Here is an 18,888-nt window from a genome sequence, read left to right as displayed (position 1 = left end):
TCTACCAGGGCGCAGGCTTCATCTACGGCATTCCTGGCTCAGGTTCCCATCCAGGAAATCTGCAGAGCAGTGACGTGGTCCTCCATACACACTTTCGCTGTGCATTACGTGATTACTCAGCAGGCCAGAGACGATGCGACCTTTAAAAGAGCAGTACTCCAATCAGTGGACAGCTCCGACCCCTCCTCCTGAACTTGGGCTTGGGAGTCACCTGATTGGCATGGACATGAACAAGCACTCGAAGAAGAAAAAACGGTTACTCACTTCTCGTAGCTGTTGTTCTTCGAAATGTGTTGTTCATGTCCATTCCAATACCCACCCTCCTACCCCTCTGTTAGAGTAGCTGGCAAGAAGGAACTTAAGGGGTGGAGGGTTGGCAGGGCTCTATATTGAACACCATGAAGGCGTGACTTCGAGGGGCGCCTGGGCCAACCCAATGGATGCTGCTAGGAGAAAAATCTTCCAGCAATCATTCATGTGCGCACCCACACACCTGATTGGAATGGACATGAACACATAAGAATGGCCATACTGGGTCAGACCATACTGGGTCAGTCCATCCAGCCCAGTATCTGGTCTACCGACAGTGGCCAATGCCAGGTGTCCCAGAGGGAGTGCACCTAATGGGTAAGGATCAAGTGTTCTCTCTCCTGCCATCCATCTCCACCCTCTGACAAACGGAGGCTAGGGACACCATTAATGGACTTAACCTCCATGAATTTATCTAGTTCTCTTTTAAACCCTATCATAGTCGTAGTCTTCACAACCTCCTCAGGCAAGGAGTTTCCACAGGTTGACTGTGCGCTGTGTGAAGAAGAACTTCCTTTTATTTGTTTTAAACCTGCTGCCCATTAATTGCATTTGGTGGCCCCTAGTTCTTATAGTATGGGAACAAGAAAATAACTTTTCCTAATTCGCTTTCTCCACACCACTCATGATTTTATATACTTCTATCATATTCCCTCTCAGTCTCCTCTTTTTCAAGCTGAAAAGTCCTAGCCTCTTTAATCTCTCCTCATATGGAACCCGTTCCAAACCCCTAATCATTTTAGTTGCCCTTCTCTGAACCTTTAATAATGCCATCTCGAAGAACAACAGTTACGAGAAGGGAGTAACCATTTTTTTTTTTAATGTTCCACAGGATTTTGTAAGGAAAACGCATAAATGCATCATAGCCTGTTGTGAGAAAGCAGGATGTCTATCTCACTGAATAGGGGATTGTTGGGGCTTCTGACATTCAGAAAGATGTGGTGATCTTTTGTTGCTGCTTTTTGGTGACCAAGAGACAGTTGAGGCTTTTGGCTCTGGGGAGTGGATGCATCTCCTTTTTCCTTCCTCCTTTTGGGCAAAGCAGTTAGGTGACTTTAAATTTGGGATGATCAAGAAATTTTTTAATAGTAATTGTCTGTGCCAATATCTGCTACCATATCTGCACTGATGGAGCACAATAGCTTGATCTCTCTCCTCAAATAAGGAGGGAGTTAAATACTTTAGTTAAATACTTTAAAATGCCAACATTGTCACCCGTCCTCTTAGTCTTCATTAGTAATACCTGGAGTTGAATGGGGCATTTGACATTTCTGAATTTGTTTCCAGCTGTCTCTAGAATCAGGCAGATCTCACTTCAGCTTGTATTCAGTTCACATTTTGAAGGTTGCTTTCACAGCTACAAAGACTCCTGCCTCCACATGAATGTGTGGATGGTTGAAATAGCAGTACTGAAAATGCTTCTCCTACACAAGTACTTAATAATTTAGTCAGTAGCTCCCAATTCTCCCATCAGTTCCACAGCGGCACTGAAAGGGCCTATACTCAGTGGCACGTTTGCAAGACTGACCCTCACACAGAGCTTCAACAAACTCTTTTCTCAGATAAATAGATATTTCCCCCCTTTTTAAGTGCATATCTTGTTTGAGTTGGGTTTTTTCATTTTATTCAAGAGTTTTCTCAGATTCTGGAAAGCATAAAAATAATTCAACTGAATACTTCAGTGTAAACATGCTGTAAAAAGCAGAAGCAATATGATTACTGGAATTAATTTTGTTTAATACTTTTTGAAGTAATGCAAACAATGTGGATTCTCAATTATTTGTGTATATTTGAAATATCCAAATTTCTATGAGCAGTCAGATTTGTTATTGCTAGATAAGAAATGCTTATCTTCATACTTGTCTCTGAACAGTTTTCAAATATTGTTTAATGTTCAAAGTGACTAGTGAATGAAAATCATCCAGATATGAAAGCATATCTGGGGACATGTTTTCTATTTTTCTGAAATGTAGCCATTTTAGAACAGTACTCTTCATCTGTTAACATTGCTGGTTGTGGCTGGGCCCACTTGCTCCTGTCTCTGCTCAAGTCCATAAGCAGTTGAGAGAGCTTTATGCTGGTAAAACATTCAGTGCAGTTTATTTACAATGTTGTTTCCCACTTGTACACTATGCAGCCTTATTCCTATGATTTTAGGGAGTCCTTAGCTCCTGCGGCAAGCAGTGAAGAGCAATCTCTCCCTCCCTCTCACCTGCCTGCTTTCCCTCTCCTACTTGGTTCCTGTGCCTTTTTGTATTCTCTGCCTAATGGCTAAATTAGCCTTCCAGCTCTCCTCCACCCACCAATGAGGCACAGCTCTTCTTAACAAGGTCTATTGTACAGTGTTTAATTGGAGCTGTGGTGACCAGAGTGCTGGCTCAGCTGTTGCCCAGCACTCTGTCACACAGGTTATGAACAAAATTAAGTCCATAAAAAATACATTATTGGAGCCTTGAAAACAACTCTATTGTGGGTATTGTTTCAAGTATATACTTCAAGGAACCTTCTTTTTTCTTCTTATTATTGGAGTGATGTGTTGTAAAACCAATCAGAATGCTTCCTCATCTTAAATTTTATTTTGTATGAGGATTATTTTATGAGTCTTGGTTATATTAGCACATTAGATTACATTTGTAATTGGGCATCATAACTTCTGTAGCGGATTTATTTTTCTCTTGCAGTGAATTGCTGCTGTATTATGGAGATTTTTCATAATAGAGTATCTAATTCAGAGCATATTTAAAATGTAGGCCAGGAAAATCACATAAAATGTAGTTTTCATGTTCTGGATTGGACTAATTTACAGGCAATCTGAAATTGACAGGTTTTGGAGACCTATGTTAACATATCCATGTATGTACTATTTACTTTCCTCACACTTCCAGGCACTATTTATTTGTACCACTTTTTATTCTGTGGATCCTGAAAAAAATTGGAAGTGAACTGCTGGCTAGGTAGGTGGTGTAAAAGGTTTTGGTTTTGTGGAACATCGGTTTCCCCTTCTGCTGAGATGGATACTGTATAGCCCTTTCTCCTCATAAAAGGGAAACCAATTTTCCCAGTGATAGGCTGGGTAGAGTAGTCAAGTTTCCAATTTTATATATTTTATTAATAAAACTAAATAAGCAAAAGCATAAAATACATATAAACAAATCAAATTAAAATAAAGTGGGTTACTATCAAATCATCAAATTTTATCTAATTAGTTTGACTAAATCATATCAAATAAACCAATAATTCCTTATCTCTGTTGTTTCCCCAAGTTTTTAGTCTTATTTAGCTATTTACCCCCATTATCAACCTCAGTGCCAAATACTTATACAGGGAGGGTCAAATCCCTCCCAGGCTGAAGCTTCTGCATAAAGTGTCCCGGAGGGCCACAGAACTTCTGTTGGTCCACGGGGGCAGTAATATTTGTATGTATAGAGGCTGGTGTGCATGGGACTTGCATCTCAGTTCACATTTTAGGTGCTAAGTTAACACAAATAAATAAAGCTGTGCAACAATTATGGTTGGTTGTATTAATTTTTCTTTCTTTAAGTGAATGAAAATAATTTAGTTGTGCATGAAGCTTTGATATTTAATGCTATTTCCATTTTATCAGTTGTACAGAAGTTATATTTCTGTTCATTCTTTTACTGGCTTCACGGTAAAGGGACAATAGATTATTGCTTGTCACTTGTGAAGTTTAACTTGAATAAAAATTACATTGAAGTGAGAGGTTTCAGAGTAACAGCCATGTTAGTCTGTATTCGCAAAAAGAAAAGGAGGACTTGTGGCACCTTAGAGACTAACCAATTTATTTGAGCATAAGCTTTCGTGAGCTACAGCTCACTTCATCAGATGCATACTGTGGAAAGTGTAGAAGATCTTTTTATATACACACAAAGCATGAAAAAATACCTCCTCCCACCCCACTCTACTGCTGCTAATAGCTTATCTAAAGTGATCACTCTCCTTACAATGTGTATGATAATCAAGTTGGGCCATTTCCAGCACAAATCCAAGTTTTCTCAAACCCCCCCCCCCCCCCCCCACACACACACAAACTCACTCTCCTGCTGGTAATAGCTTATCCAAAGTGACCACTCTCCTTACATTGTGTATGATAATCAAGGTGGGCCATTTCCAGCACAAATCTAGGGTTTAACAAGAACGTCTGGGGGGGGTAGGAAAAAACAAGGGGAAATAGGCTACCTTGCATAATGACTAAGCCACTCCCAGTCTCTATTCAAGCCTAAGTTAATTGTATCCAATTTGCAAATGAATTCCAATTCAGCAGTTTCTCGCTGGAGTCTGGATTTGAAGTTTTTTTTGTTGTAAAATAGCGACTTTCATATCTGTAATCGCGTTATCAGAGATATTGAAGTGTTCTCCAACTGGTTTATGAATGTTATAATTCTTGGCATCTGATTTGTGTCCATTTACTCTTTTACGTAGAGACTGTCCAGTTTGACCAATGTACATGGCAGAGGGGCATTGCTGGCACATGATGGCATATATCACATTGGTGGATGTGCAGGTGAACGAGCCTCTGATAGTGTGGCTGATGTTATTAGGCCCTGTGATGGTGTCCCCTGAATAGATATGTGGGCACAGTTGGCAATGGGCTTTGTTGCAAGGATAGGTTAAAGAGTAAAAGTTAATTTTATTCATACAATACTTTTATTTATTCCCTTGCAGCTTTACTACCAGCTGTAACAATACTTCATTAAATTTACCAGAAGGAATAATAGATGTATAATTATGCAGTCATGACAAGTTACAATGGAATATGCTTTGTTCCTGAAGTTCATTAAATGAAGAGACAAACATGCTTCCCCAAGGGTAATGATAAATATGTATTCCTTTGTATTTAGTAAACATTCATCAGATGAAAACTCAGTTCTTTCTGTACATTGTGTGGCAAAATACCTTGTTCTCCTCAGTAGGCTTAGTCCTTTTTAGCCTTGGAGACTCAGGTTTGGGGCAAGGCGAATCCTTGTAGGTGGCACAGGATCCTGCTACTCCTCTCCTCAGTCAGTCCCTTGTGCTTGTTTTCCTTCCCTTCTGGGACACGAGTGCAGCCTCTCTACTGGGAAGGTTTGGTGTCTTGCTGCAAACGGCCTACTGGCAGCTTCCCTGCTCCTCTCACTCCCTCACTCTTTTCCTCCTTCCACCCAGGGGAGGGTTTAAAAAGGTCCCAAGTAGTTGGAGTCAGCTGAACCTAATTGGGCCCTAGCAACCCCTTTTCCAGCTGAACCTTATTGCCCCATGGTTCTCTCTCCTCAGTGGATAGGGAGGGGCCTTTTAATCCCCTGGGACTAATTACTACCCCCCTTTTGTAGCTGTTTGTCCTGGGTTTACCACAATAGTAAATATTATTGTTTCTTAATTAGCATATTAGCATACTATTGCCATATTTTATTCTTACCAAGCCAGCTTAATTTTTTGTTGTTTTGACCTGTAGGTAAGGGCAGGAATAACTTGTTTTTCTTCTTGAATTTCAAGACTTGAGATTGTTAGAAGTTTCAAGATGTGTGTGTTGTCTACAGCTTTTCTAAGCTAGCAAAACTGCAGTGATGTGGAGATGTGATACAGGGATTTTTCTTGTATAAATTAAAGATATAGTTAACTTATTTTGGAAGTGTCCCTTATGAAGAGGTTATTGCCTGCCAACAGCTGAACTTCATTCTCTTTTGGACAGTTTAGTGAATAGCTACTGGAAGGCAGAAAGAGCTATAAAACAGCAGTTATTTAATCAATTGAAGAAAATACATGCAACAAATATGAATTTTCAAATTTTGGCATTCAGTGTTCATGAACTAATAATGCCATAAACTTGTTGTTTGACACTCACTATATTTTTCAGCAAACTCGATCAAAGTGTTTGAGGAGGCATAAACAAATCTTGTATTAAGCAGTGACATACAGGAGAACGATGCAAATGCTTGGTGCCACTACAGTCAAAGATTCACTAGTTCAACTCCCTTGAATTTCATTGGTGATTACCTCTGCTTCCATATGAACGATAGTGAGAATCTCGTATTCTGTGTGACAAACCCAATCCATTAGATATCGTGGGTTTCATTCTCAGTGTGTGTGTATATATAGATCTAGTCTTGTATATAGCACTTCAGAAGTCATTGACTTAGTCATCTAGTGTTTTGGCAACAGTTTTCATTCAGTTAAATGTCACTCTGTGCTTCAGACTTCCTTGAAATCTGATATTTTGGGAAACAGTAGTTACAAAATCACAAATCAAATAAAGTGCTTCTTCTCTTAGCAAGTTGTTTAACAAATTCAAATGAGTGCTTTTTAGAGACTACCTAGACTTTTTTTCTGTGAAATTTCAAGAAAATTAGATTAGTTGAGCAACATGGATTCACAAGGCAGTTTTTGTAGCAAGAGTGTTTTTTGTAGATTATATTAAAGCTTCAACTAATAGCAAATGTTACCGGGTGTCATAAATAACAAATAATATCACATGCTTAGCGATGTGCACTCATCATCATTGAGCAGTGTGGGTTTCAATAATTGGTGTTTTTAAAAAACAAAGAAACATCCTAGTGGTATATGGCTGAGTTGTTTTCCTTGAGTTTTGCTCCAAAATGCATGCAGTTGAACTGCCTTAGGCTTTTTCTGTGGGGAGCCAATTAATACTGGAAGCTACTTTGTCAAGCCTTTGTTTAGAAAGCCTTAACTATATTTACAAAATAGTTGAGCCCAAGATTAATTAAACTAGGGATGTAAGATGTTAACCAGTTAACCTGCCTGAACCGTTAACCCCCGGGCCAGCCGGCCCCAGTGGCCACGCACCAGCCAGTCCTTTAATCGGTTAAACGTTTAAACAAAATATTTTTAATCGTTTAAACGGTTAATTTTTTTAAATGGTATTTACATCCCAAGTTACAACACACTTTCGTTTAAGAATACTTAAGCTGGACATGAACGTCACATTTTAAAAAGTGCATACAAATGAGGCTAAAACTGAATGTCCTTAGTTCATTTTTACATAGTTCTCATGCAGGCAAAACTCATTGACATCAGTAGCTTTGCCTGAGTAAGGACTGAATAGGAGTTTTAAAATTTGGGGTAACATAAATTTTTAACTATGGAATAAAAATTGGTGAGTAAATGCCATGCAGGCGAGGAGCCCTGGGCTGACAAGGTGGAAGATGCATCTGACCCATCCTCAAATTATAATTGACAAAATCACTTACATAGTCAAACATAAATATAAAATGAATGTGAACTCCCAAAATACTGTCGGTACTCAGTTACAGAATATCTATATCTGTTAATACAAGATTTGAAGCAGCCACAAAAAACTGAGAATTCTCGTCTCTCTGTAATGTATTCATGAGAATTGTTGTCTGAGCATTTGCATCAAAACAACTTTCTGTTTTTGTATATTGCATGTATTTTTAGAGGTGCTGAGCACCAGCAGTTCCAACTAAAGTTAATTGCTGAGGGTGCTCAGCATCTCTGAAAATCTAACCCCAAATCATTAGTTGTCCTGAAAAATGTTCTGTAGTATTCGAACACTGTTTAAATGTGTAGTAAAACAGAAAAGATTAAAATGCAGCCAGAAATATTCTGTTTTTCTGTCTGCTGAGAAATACAGTGATGTGGTCAGTCCCTGATACAAATTGTAGAACAAAGCACAATAAAGATAATTTGGCAGAATACACTCTTCAGTATGACACAAAAGTGAGACTTTGATGTGTTAAAAACAACTTTTTATTGTAAAATTGGACTCATGCATGTTGTTCTGAAAATCCTCATGAACATGGCTTAACTTAAATGTCCCTTCATATGCGGCGAAAAATGTAGTGTGAAGTTCTGAAATATTAAACTGTGTAAACTATTGTCATAAACTGCTTCACTCTGAACACTTGTAAAAACATTGTTAAAAAGAAACTGAAACTAGTACTGTATATTAAGACTATGAGGTTGTTCCAACAGAAAGTTAATCTTTCTGAAATAGCAGAAGTAAGATTAAATAGGTATAGTAGCTATCAAAAGGCTAGATGGAAAAAAGATGAGAGAACCTCCATCAACAACTAGGGTTGCCAGGCATCCGTTTTTATCAGAATGCCCGGTTGAAAAGAGACCATGGCTGCTTGTGTCAGCGCTGCTGAACGGGCCGCTAAAAGTCCGGTTGGCGGCGCAGCGGGGCTAAGGCAAGCTGCCTGCGAATCACAGATGTGGCCGGCGTGTCTGCTTCTCAGAGCAGAGGCAGCCACAGCGACTCCACATGCAGCCCCCCCAAATGCTGGCTCTTCAGCTCCCATTGGCCGTGGTTCCCGGACAGTATGCAGAGCCCCCTGGCCCCTCCACCTAGGAGCCGGACATGCCACATGCTTCCTGGAGCCCCCTAAGATAAGTGTCATCTGGTCCCCAACCCCCTGCCCCAGCCCTGAACTCCCTCCCGCACTCCGAACTCCCTCCCAGAGCCCCCTGGTGTACCCCAAACCCCTCATCCCCAGCCCCACCCCAGAGCTTGCAAACCTTCCCACACCCCTGCCCCACCCCTGAGCTCCCTCCTGCACTCCAAATCCCAGAGCCCTTGCCCCCTCCCTTACCCCAACCCCTGCTCCAGCCTGAAGCCCCATCATGCACCCCAAACCCCTCATCCCCGGCCTCACCATGGAGCCCTTGCCCCCAGAGCCGCTGCCCCAGCCTGGTAAAAGTGAGTGAGGGTTGGAGAGAGTGAATGACTGGGAGAGGGGAGATGGAGTGAGCCGGGGGTGGGGCCTCAGAGGAGGGGCAGGGCAGGGGTGTTCGGTTTGGCGTGATTAGAAAGTTGGCAACCCTAACAATAACTGAAAAAAACACTGTCTTGTACGGAATGTTACTTGTGTTAGTTAGCTATCACGCACTAGACCTGCAACTTTGAGTGGAAAATAAGAAAACCAAAAGAAAAGGGACAGACACCATCAAATGAGGGGGGGGCAAGCCCCCACTCTTGGAGTCCTTTGTCTTATATTTGTCATCCATAGGTTACCACTGGTCATGTGATGGACTCCTGGAACTTTCCATGGTTTTCCTCCAAAACCCTCACACATCTCAGGACTTATCTTATCTGGAGAATGTTTTTCTATAGTCCAGGCGCACGTTATCTCTAAACAGTCTGTGAACCTATCAGTAGAAGTCCAAGTTCCCAAAACAAGTCAAAGTAGACTTATTCTCTTAGCAAGACTCTGGTTAGGAAAATTAGGCCTTCCCATAACTCCACACAAATGGTCTATTATCCTTAGGCCATTAGTCTTTTTCCCAAAGCCAGGCTTTGTTAATGGGTGGGTTCCACTGCATTGACTGACAGTACAATGTAGTTTCTGAAAAGGGGGGAAGGCCTGTTTTGGGGAGCAGAATGGACGAGCAAAGCTCAAGGAGACCCCAAGATCAGTGGATTTAGACTTTTTTCTCCTCAGATCCTCTGGTTCTGGAGGTCCTGTAATTCTTTCCTCCAGAGGGGAGCCTTCACGACAAATACCACATACTGAATCTAATGAAATTTTGAGAGTCCTGTTGATTTTATCATGGGAGGTACAATTTGGCTCTTAGAATTGTAGCCCTGATCCAAAGGCCATTGAAATCACTGGAAAGTTTCTGTGTTAGCAATAAATTCAGTGAGGAGGACAGGGTTACATCGTTTGTTTAGGGATATTCATAAACAAAGAACTGTAGAAACTAGAATTACAGACTGTAGATCCAATGTCCTACATTAAACAGATTTAATGAAAAGTTACTTTTGTCTTCAAAATTGCACTTTTGAGCAAATATGCTAGTTGTACATATCTCATTTCCTCTGTAGGCCAGATATCATTTGTTTCATACTTTGTGGCTTCACACTGTTTTAATTCTATTATTAAAGGATAACACTGTCATCTAAGTATGGGGTCCCCTGTGATTCATGGTGCAGGCTTTCAGGATCTTGCATGATTTTGGCGGGGGGGGGGGGGGGCGGGAGGGGGCAGTGTTTTTATGACTCTAGAAGCTTTGTGACACCTGTAATAAACATTCCAGTCAATTGCATGTGATTGCCACTCTTTATTTTTCCTCTTTCTCAGTGTGCAAGTTGAGTAAATAATTAGCCCTTCTGACAACTTCTATGAAGACAACTAATTATACAAAAGATTTAAGATGATGAAGGGGTAGCAAATTAATCTTGATTTTTTTTTCTTGTGAAGTGGGAGGTGATTTTATTTTTATCTATCACCATATTTCTACATAAAGGTAACGAACTGTCTTCTTCCTCCCTTGCACTGATCTCTGCTATTAACACTCTTGAGTTATTTCTTATTGATGTTAATGAGATTTGAAAACAACTTCAAGGGAAAGTTGAGAGCACTCCTGTGAAATTAAATTCTAAACAAAATATAATTCTTAATATTGGTTTACTAATTAAGGTTCATTACTGCAAGGTGCTGAGTACTCTAGTTCTGATCCAGCAAAGTACATGAACACGAGTGGTCCCATTGACTTCAAGTGCTGTATTGCTGGTGATTAGAAAAAACAAACAACCTATCTTGGGTGCTAGCTTGACTGATTCTTGGGGCTGGGAATTGAGAGGAAAAAATAGTTTTTACTTGTAAATGGAGCATATTTGCATAGAAATCTGTGATAGATGATAAACAAAAAACCCAGCAATAGTGTTTTTAGAGTCTGTTTCCAGCGTACAAATCCACTTTATGGGGGATTTTTTTCAGTGTGTACACTTCCTGCAGAATATTCAGCACATGAACACTGTCTACAATGGCATTTGAAGTTGAATCCTCTTTGACGTATATGAAACTTAAATGTAATAAGTAATTAAAATGTAAAATGATTAATTTTTAAAAATAATTGTGCATATTCCTTGCTGAAGTCAGATATTTATAGTATTATATGTCTAACTTTAGCCTTTTAAAAATATATTTCCTACCCCTTTTGTAGGGTATGTGCATGGGTTGGGCATTGGAACTCATTTAAAAGAGTCTGGGAAATGCAAAATGATGGTTCTTAATAAATCAACATTGTGACGGGGTCTTTGGAGTGCAGCCTGTGCTGTGGGACCACTGAGCCCTCCAAACCCACCAGTCTGGGCTGTCTCTCACACTATGATGCTAATGTCAAGCTACAAGCCTCTGACAGGCACTGCATTTACATAGATATCCACAGTACTCAGACATCTCAATAACACATATAGCGATACTTCATAACTTCACATACAATGATAGTACATACAACCCAACAGGATATTAATGTTCAACAAATCAAATGATTTGAATATGACTTTTAAAATGATACCTCACAAGGCATGCATTGTACAAAACATACAATCATATCTCAATGATGAATATGGGGGTTCCAGGGTGCTATTTGGAGGTACAGAGTGTCACAAACATGAACCTATTCTGCTTTTGAAAATGGTGAACAAACTGTGCTGAACAAATGAGGCGTGTAGGGGAAGGATGGTGCCGTGATTAGAACACTAGCCAAAGACTTGGGAGGCCTGGGTTCAGTTTCCTGCTCTGTCACAGATTTCCTGTGTGGCTTTGGGCAAGTCACTTATTCTCTGTGCCCCTCAGATCTCCATCTGTAAAGTGTGGGTGATAACATAAAAATAGCCATACTGCGTCAGACCAAAGGTCCATCTAGCCCAGTATCCTGTCTTCCAACAGTGGTCAATGCCAGGTGCCCCAAAAGGAATGAACAGAACAAGTAATCATCAAGTGATCCATCCCGTCACCCATTCCCAGCTTCTGGAAACAGAGGCTAGGGACACCATCCCTGCCCATCCTGGCTAATAGCCATTGATGGACCTATCCTCCATGAATGTATCTAGTTCTTTTTGGAAAGACCATATGAAATAGGAAATACTAAGATGAATATACTAAAGATTGAGGCACTGAGGTACAGTAATGGGGGGGGGGTCTATAAGTGCCATAGATAAATACATATGAGAATGCTAATTCTAGAGAGCTAAAGTCAGTCATATTGATTATTTTAACATAAAAGGTTTTTGGGGGGGGGCTGTTTCTTTTTACTGTTTCTTTATATTGAGAGAGCTGCAGATAAGTGATTTGAAACTACGTAGTGATTAATTTAAATTTCATTCACATTCTCTGAAGTTTGATGATTACTTCCATTGTGCAGTGAATAATTCTTGAATGAAGAAACGTGGAATGCAAGGGCAGGAAATTATTTTATTGTATTGGTTTTCATTCTTTGCAGGAAGAATCCACAGCACAAGCTTGAATATAAGCACACTGCACCTCCAGGTAAAGACTCTTGTTCAAAACTTTAAAAATAAGAACAGTGATACACACTTAAAAGGGGGTATGAAATGGTTTATGTTTCTGTTAAGCTTTACTCATTTGTATTTGTCACTTACTATACTCTGTAATGTTGCCATTCCTAATGCTTTAATTCCTTTCCTGCAGTTGTCCACAGTAAAGATTATTGCTTTTCTACTTTACTTAAGATTTATTTCACTAACTATTTTAGATGTCTTTTCATCTGAGTAACCTCACCAGGTGGTTCAACACTAACAGTATGACCTGTACATGCATGGCTTTTATACCATACAGACAAACACCAAGAAGTAGTAGATATTTGAATCAGTTGGTGGTTTTTACTCCAAACACTGAATGGAACAAAAATTCCATAATTTGAATTACTCTGATTTTTAAGACAGGGCAATCCCAATAAAAGGAAACAAATGATGTACCAGGCTATTGACTTTGCCACAGTATTTACTACTAATTAAAATGTATATCTAAAAAAGAGTTCAGTAATATTACCATACAGCGAGCCATACTGTTTTGCAGTTGTATTGGCATAAGAGTTCACAGTTCCTCTTGGGGTTTTTTTTGTTTTTGTTTATTTCTGGCAGGGGATCTGAGGAAAATAGTACAATGAGAGAAGGGGTTAAAAATGCAGAATATAGTGCCTGTGATATTTGTTTAAAAAAGCTTGTCTATTTTCTAGATCAGTGGTTCTCTGCATCTGAGATACCAAGTAGTTCCATATTTTCTTTGGGGAACTTAGAGTTTAATTAGGATGGAATCTAAGCATTCATTTAAAAGCTGTTTTTCTTGCATTTCAGGTAGAAGTAATTAGATTTATTGAACACAGCATTGGAAAATATTGCAGTTTGATATTTTTCTCTAAAAATGTTATCAAATTTTCTTTTTTTAAGTTTACTAAGCTTTTTCAAGAAAAAAATATAAATCCATCTATCACGCATACAAACAATGCAAGATTTTTAATTTAATACAACTATGCAAATGTAATGCCACTCTGTTCAGAGTTTCCCAAGAGTTAGGGATCACGGCAACGTTATCTCTACAGGAGAAAGTGCAGTTATTTCAATGACCCAGATCTGAAAAATTAGCTCTGTGTAACTCAAAAGCTTCTCTTTCACCAACAGAAGGTGGTCCAATAAAAGATATTACCTCACCCACCTGTCTCCTATTTCAGTAATAGAATAATCTAAAAAAGTAATGTAAACATTGAAACATTTTGTTATATTTACAACTTTTTAAAATGTTCAGCTATTGTGTCCCTGAAGGATAAACAAGAAACCAACATGCCTACAGGGTTGGAGCTCTGGGAAGGAGTGTACTCAAGCAACGGTAGAGTTATGGGGTGCTGGCACTAGTCTTGGAGTCCTATCAGTTGGATTGCAGGGTCTCAGCTCTCAGAAAGGGGTGTTAGACAGAGGATCTGTACCCTGAGGGTGTGCCCAGAAACCCCCAGCCAGAAGCAGTGCCTGGCCCTGTTCAGACTCAGAAAGCTTAAAACTCACAGGACCCAGTGAAGTGAAACCGAAACACAGCAGCCTAGTGCAGTGCTTCTCAACCGGAGGTCTGGGGCCCTCTGGGGGGTCGCAAGCAGGTTTCAGGGGATCCGCCAAGTGGGGCCAGCGTGAGATTTGCTGTGGCCCAGGACAGAAAGCTGAAGTCCCACTGCATGGGTGTGAAGCCCAGGGCCTGAGCCCCGCCTCAGGGGCCAAAGCCTGAGCAGTGCAGCTTCACAGGGGCCCCTGTGGTATGGGGCTCCAGGCAATTGCCCTGCTTGCTACCCCATAACACCATCCCTGGCTTTTATATTCAGAAAACCTGTTATTGTGGCACAGGTGGGTCGTGGAGTTTTTACAGCATATAGGGGAGGGGGACGGCTCAGAAAGGAAAAGATTGAGAACTCCTGGCTTAGTGAGCTCTACCAGGCCAGTGTGAAATCATATACAGTAGCTCCTCACTTAACATTGTAGTTATGTTTCTGAAAAATGCAACTTTAAGCAAAACAATGTTAAGCGAATCCAATTTCCCTGTAAAAATTAATATAAATGGTGGGGGGGGGTTAGGATCCAGGGACATTTTTTTTTTGCCAGACAAAAGGCATTATATACATTTTAAACAAGGAATTTAATACAGGTATAAGTTGTAAACAGTTTTAAACAAGGAATTTAATACTACAATCATTGCTGAGTATGAAGCAATGGGAGGTGCCCCCGCCTTTCCCCACACAGGCACAGCCCACTGGCACTGAGGATGTAGGCAAGGAGGCTGAAGTTGCCATAGGCTAGGAGAAGCCATTGTGCAGCAGCAGCTTCCCCTATTGTGCAAGCACCAGGGGCTGGAGGCTTAACCCTCAGCCCGCCCACTCCACCCCTTCCCCCAGACCCTACCTTTAACCCACCTCTTCTCCCTCCCCCACCTCCTCCCCTTTTACTCCGCACACTGCGTCCTCACTCCTCCTCCCTCCCTCCCTCCCTCCTTACCGTGGCAATCAGCTGGTTTTGCGGCATTCAGGAGGGAGGGGGCAGGAGCGAGGACTCAGCGCACAGGCTCCCCCTCCCTCCCCTGCCTCCTGAATGCCGCAAACCAGCTGATTGCCAGAGGGAGCGGGCAGCGTGCAGGCTCCCCCCTCCCTCCCCTTCCTCCTGCCCATGGCAATCAGCGGGTTTGTGGAATTCAGGAGGCAGGGGAGGGAGGGGGGAGGCTGCACACCGAGTCCTCCTCACTTCTACCTCCTGAATGCCTCAGACCAGCTGATTGCTGAGGGCAGGAGGCAGGGGGAGCAAGGGGAAGGTGCTGATCCGCGAGGTCCGCCGGCAGGCAGGAGGCGCTTGGGGGAAGAGGCGTAGGGGAGCTGATGGGGGGCTGCCAGCTGTGGACAAAGCAGGCAGCCAAATGACGTTATAGTAGAGCATTGCACAACTTTAAACGGAGCATGTTCTGTAATGGAGCAGGGACGTCAGATCAAAACAATGTTAAGCAAGATGACGTTAAGTGGGGAGTTGCTGTATATGCTTTGCTGGCACAGAAAAGGTGTGGGATCAAACATGGAAAAGGTGTTCATGAGAGGATTACTATCTCGGGAAGTGGTCAGTAATCTGAAAAAGACCAGTCTCATAAATACATAAATGTACATAGTAAATACAGTCACCATGACAGTTACATTAAAATGTGGGAATGTATTCTTTATTTTTGCGGTCTCAGTTATTGATACGTCACAGATTTCTTCTAGATTGTAGTTTCCTTGATAATAGTGGGGGGTTTTTTTCCATTTAGAAACTGAAACAAGAAGAACCAGACAGAAAACTACTAAAAGAGGTTAGAAAGTTCTCATTTTCTAAATGGACCTGTTACTGTTACGTTGGAGGGTTTTTTTTTCAAAATCATGTACATGAAAGACAAAGCAGGTTAAATGTATTAGTTTCAGTTAGAGATGGTGTAATATTGAAGCACTTTATTATGAATGCTACTTGCTAGGTCTCTAGTTGGGGAAAGTGCATTATTTTCTTTTAGTGAATACCCCACTTTGTACTGCATGTGAAAGTCCTTAAATTGGGTGTTCTATGTAAACGTGTTCCAGATAAGCAGACCTAGTTTTACTCTGGAAACGGCAAAGTATCTTTTAACTTGAAAGATGAACACTGAGTGACTTAAACCAATTAATTCCCTAATATTGCCTAGAGGTAAAAGGCAATAAGATAAAAGGAATCAGTATTTCAGCTACAACTGTTTAAAGGCTGGCCAGTAAAGGCTGACTGCCCCAAACATTGATGTATTCCTTTTTGCATTAAGCCGTTTTCTAAAGAACATGAAGGCAATTCACTTCGTGTGCATGTATGCGTGTGCCATTGAGTTTTTCTTACGTTTAATTTTGTATCTGAAATATTGGTGCCTCATAAGATGTTCTGAATTAAAGGTTCACTAAAATGGAAGTGTAGTGAAGAGTTCATGCTTACCAAATGGAACACTGCTTGATCATTTTTTATCCGTATGTGAAATATTAACGTTCTCTTATAATGCTGTCACTAAAGATGTGTTGATTTGTTTTAAATTGTTTATCTCTCGTTTTGAACAAACGAGATACAAAACATATGTTTATATTTCTTAAAACAATACAGCTACTGTCAAGTGCGGCTTCTTTGAGTAGTGTCCCTCTGGGTGCTCCACTGTAGGTGAATCTGTGCCCCTGCACCTCTAATTGGAGATTTTAGGGAGCAGTGTCCGTTCAGATTGCACATGCTGTCCCTCTCTGACGGTCTGCCTAGAGGCTATCTACTGCTGTGCTGGGGAACCCCTTGATTTCCTTCTCAACCACCTTTGGCGTCCAAGGGAGCAAGAGTTGTCCCTTCCTTATCTGCGTCATTAGCATAAGTAGTAGTATACTTATAAGTAGTATACTTATAAGTAGTAGGTTTTGGTGCTTTTGTTCTTTTGTTGTTCTTAATAGTTAGTGTTTTATTGCCCAGTTGGATTAAAAAAAAAAAGAGCGAGAAGAAAAAGAGCTTCAGTTTACATTTTTCTCTTTTTGGGGGGGGGTCCCCCATTTGTTCCCTTAAGGGTGTTTAGAAGACATTCTAACTTCTTGCAGTTTAAAAATAAAAAGAAGAAAGAGGAAGAAGTGGCAAGAATATTTCTCTTCTGTATTCTTCACTGCTAGAATGTGATACTACCCTCCCACCACCTGGGGTATACTGGCTCTCCCCTGCTTCAAGAGATGCCTCTCCTTCAAGGAGTCGATTCCAGACATTCTGGACAGACATTCTCACTGTGTCCGGTGCCTGGGGGAGGTCCCATATCCCTGAAAAGTGCTCCCTCTGCCAGCAGCTAAAACAAAGGTCTCATAAAAAACAGGAGCTGAAGTTAAAACTCCTCCTTGTGGAGAATGCACTTCAGCTATCAGAGGACTCCGGTACTGACCCCCGATCATCCCTCGAGCTTTCAGCTTCAAAGGGGAGGTAGAGTCAAAAAAAACCCCAGCAGATTCCCCCTGTAAAGGCTCGAGGGAAAAGGGCTCCAAGACCTCAAACCAAGTTGTTGGCCAGCCAGAGGGTTCCGCAGTGTGATCAGCCACCTCAGTACCTGTAGCAACATTGTTCGGTACCCAGAAAGGGCCTCTGCTGTGAGCTCAGCCGCACTGCCTAGAGACACCAGGGTCTCAGGCTCTCAGGCAGGAGTGCTACTCACTAAGGAGAAAGACAATTACCGTACTGTCTCTAAAAGCGGTACCAAGTTAACCTTCAATACTAGGTGTGACAAAGCTCCTGTCGACAAAGTGCTCTGCACATTTACAACCATCGGTACCGACGATGTACCACGGACACTCCTCTGTGGTACCGAGTGGGCCAACAGTACAGCAAGAGTTCTGATGCCCTAGAACCCTGACAGTTAGGGAAAAACCGCAATCCCCATTGCTTGGTACCCCTGGAAACCTGTTATAACAATATCCTTTGGCAAAGAGTTCCACAGGTTGACTGTGCATTGTGTGAAAAATAGATATAAAAATAGAGAGAAAATGCAGTGTGAGAATGCAAATTTATAACATGTATGGCTGTTAAAGCAATGGATAATGGTGGTAAATATTGAAGGAAAGTAGATGGATGGGAGATCCAGGCCTGGTCCTACAAAGGGATCTGTGAGAGACCCTTATGTCTGCATAGTATGTGAATTTGTGATCTCATTTTTTCAGAGAGAGTCAACAAGGGATCTGAGTGATAGATTCTTTCTTCTTGATAGCTGTATGGCAGTAGCAAAGGATCAGCCAAGGAGTAGGTGGGAGACTGAATTGGCACAGAGAGAGACCAGAGCGGGTGTAGGAAGAGGTGATTTAATAGAAGTAGTTTGTAGAATGCTCTTGAAATGAAGAGATTGATTTTTATAGTGGATACAGAAGTGAAGTTTTTCTCCTTTGCTCATGTTTCAGTGGGCTATGCTGTAGATTAGAATTCTGATGTGTTAGTAATCAATGTCCCCTGCCTATGCAAATTGTAGTAATCTCCATTTTGCCACTGATGATGCTGACAGACGCTCTACCACTGCCAGTGACAGGTAACTCTGCCACTGACGATGCTGATGGATGCATTGCATCTGCACAGAGACCCGTTAAAAACCCTTTGATTGCCCCCATGAAGCCCATTGGGATCATGGCCAAAGAGAGCAATATGTGCTTAATGCTTCAAACTGGTTTTAAACACTTACATCTGCAAAACTTTTATTTTTAAAATCATGTATTTAATTTCCATTACTTTACAAAATGGACATTTTCCTAACAAAACAGCTGCATTTGTTCAGGCCCCAAACTTATTGTGAAGAA

At 41.1% G+C, this 18,888-nt stretch overlaps 1 protein-coding gene across 5 annotated transcripts in view; it reads left to right on the top strand.

Moving 5' to 3' along the window:
- Positions 1 to 18,888, top strand: part of APLF (aprataxin and PNKP like factor) — a 91,572-nt gene that overhangs the window by 57,409 nt on the left and 15,275 nt on the right. The window contains exons 9-10 of one of the 5 annotated variants that reach the window (XM_073339431.2): positions 12,511 to 12,557; positions 15,855 to 15,896. The exons of 1 other annotated variant lie outside the window; for it this stretch is intronic. In XM_073339431.2, coding sequence (XP_073195532.2) covers positions 12,511 to 12,557; positions 15,855 to 15,896 — 89 coding nt within the window. Of the gene's footprint in view, positions 1 to 4,992; positions 5,069 to 12,510; positions 12,558 to 15,854; positions 15,897 to 18,888 lie in introns of those variants that run through there. 3 more of the 5 variants (XM_073339432.2, XM_073339435.2, XM_073339433.2) reach the window with 3 other exon arrangements.

Source organism: Lepidochelys kempii, chromosome 3 (genome assembly GCF_965140285.1).
Source record: "Lepidochelys kempii isolate rLepKem1 chromosome 3, rLepKem1.hap1, whole genome shotgun sequence".
NCBI classification, from domain to species: domain Eukaryota; kingdom Metazoa; phylum Chordata; order Testudines; family Cheloniidae; genus Lepidochelys; species Lepidochelys kempii.
This window is presented reverse-complemented; position numbering and strand designations above follow the sequence as displayed.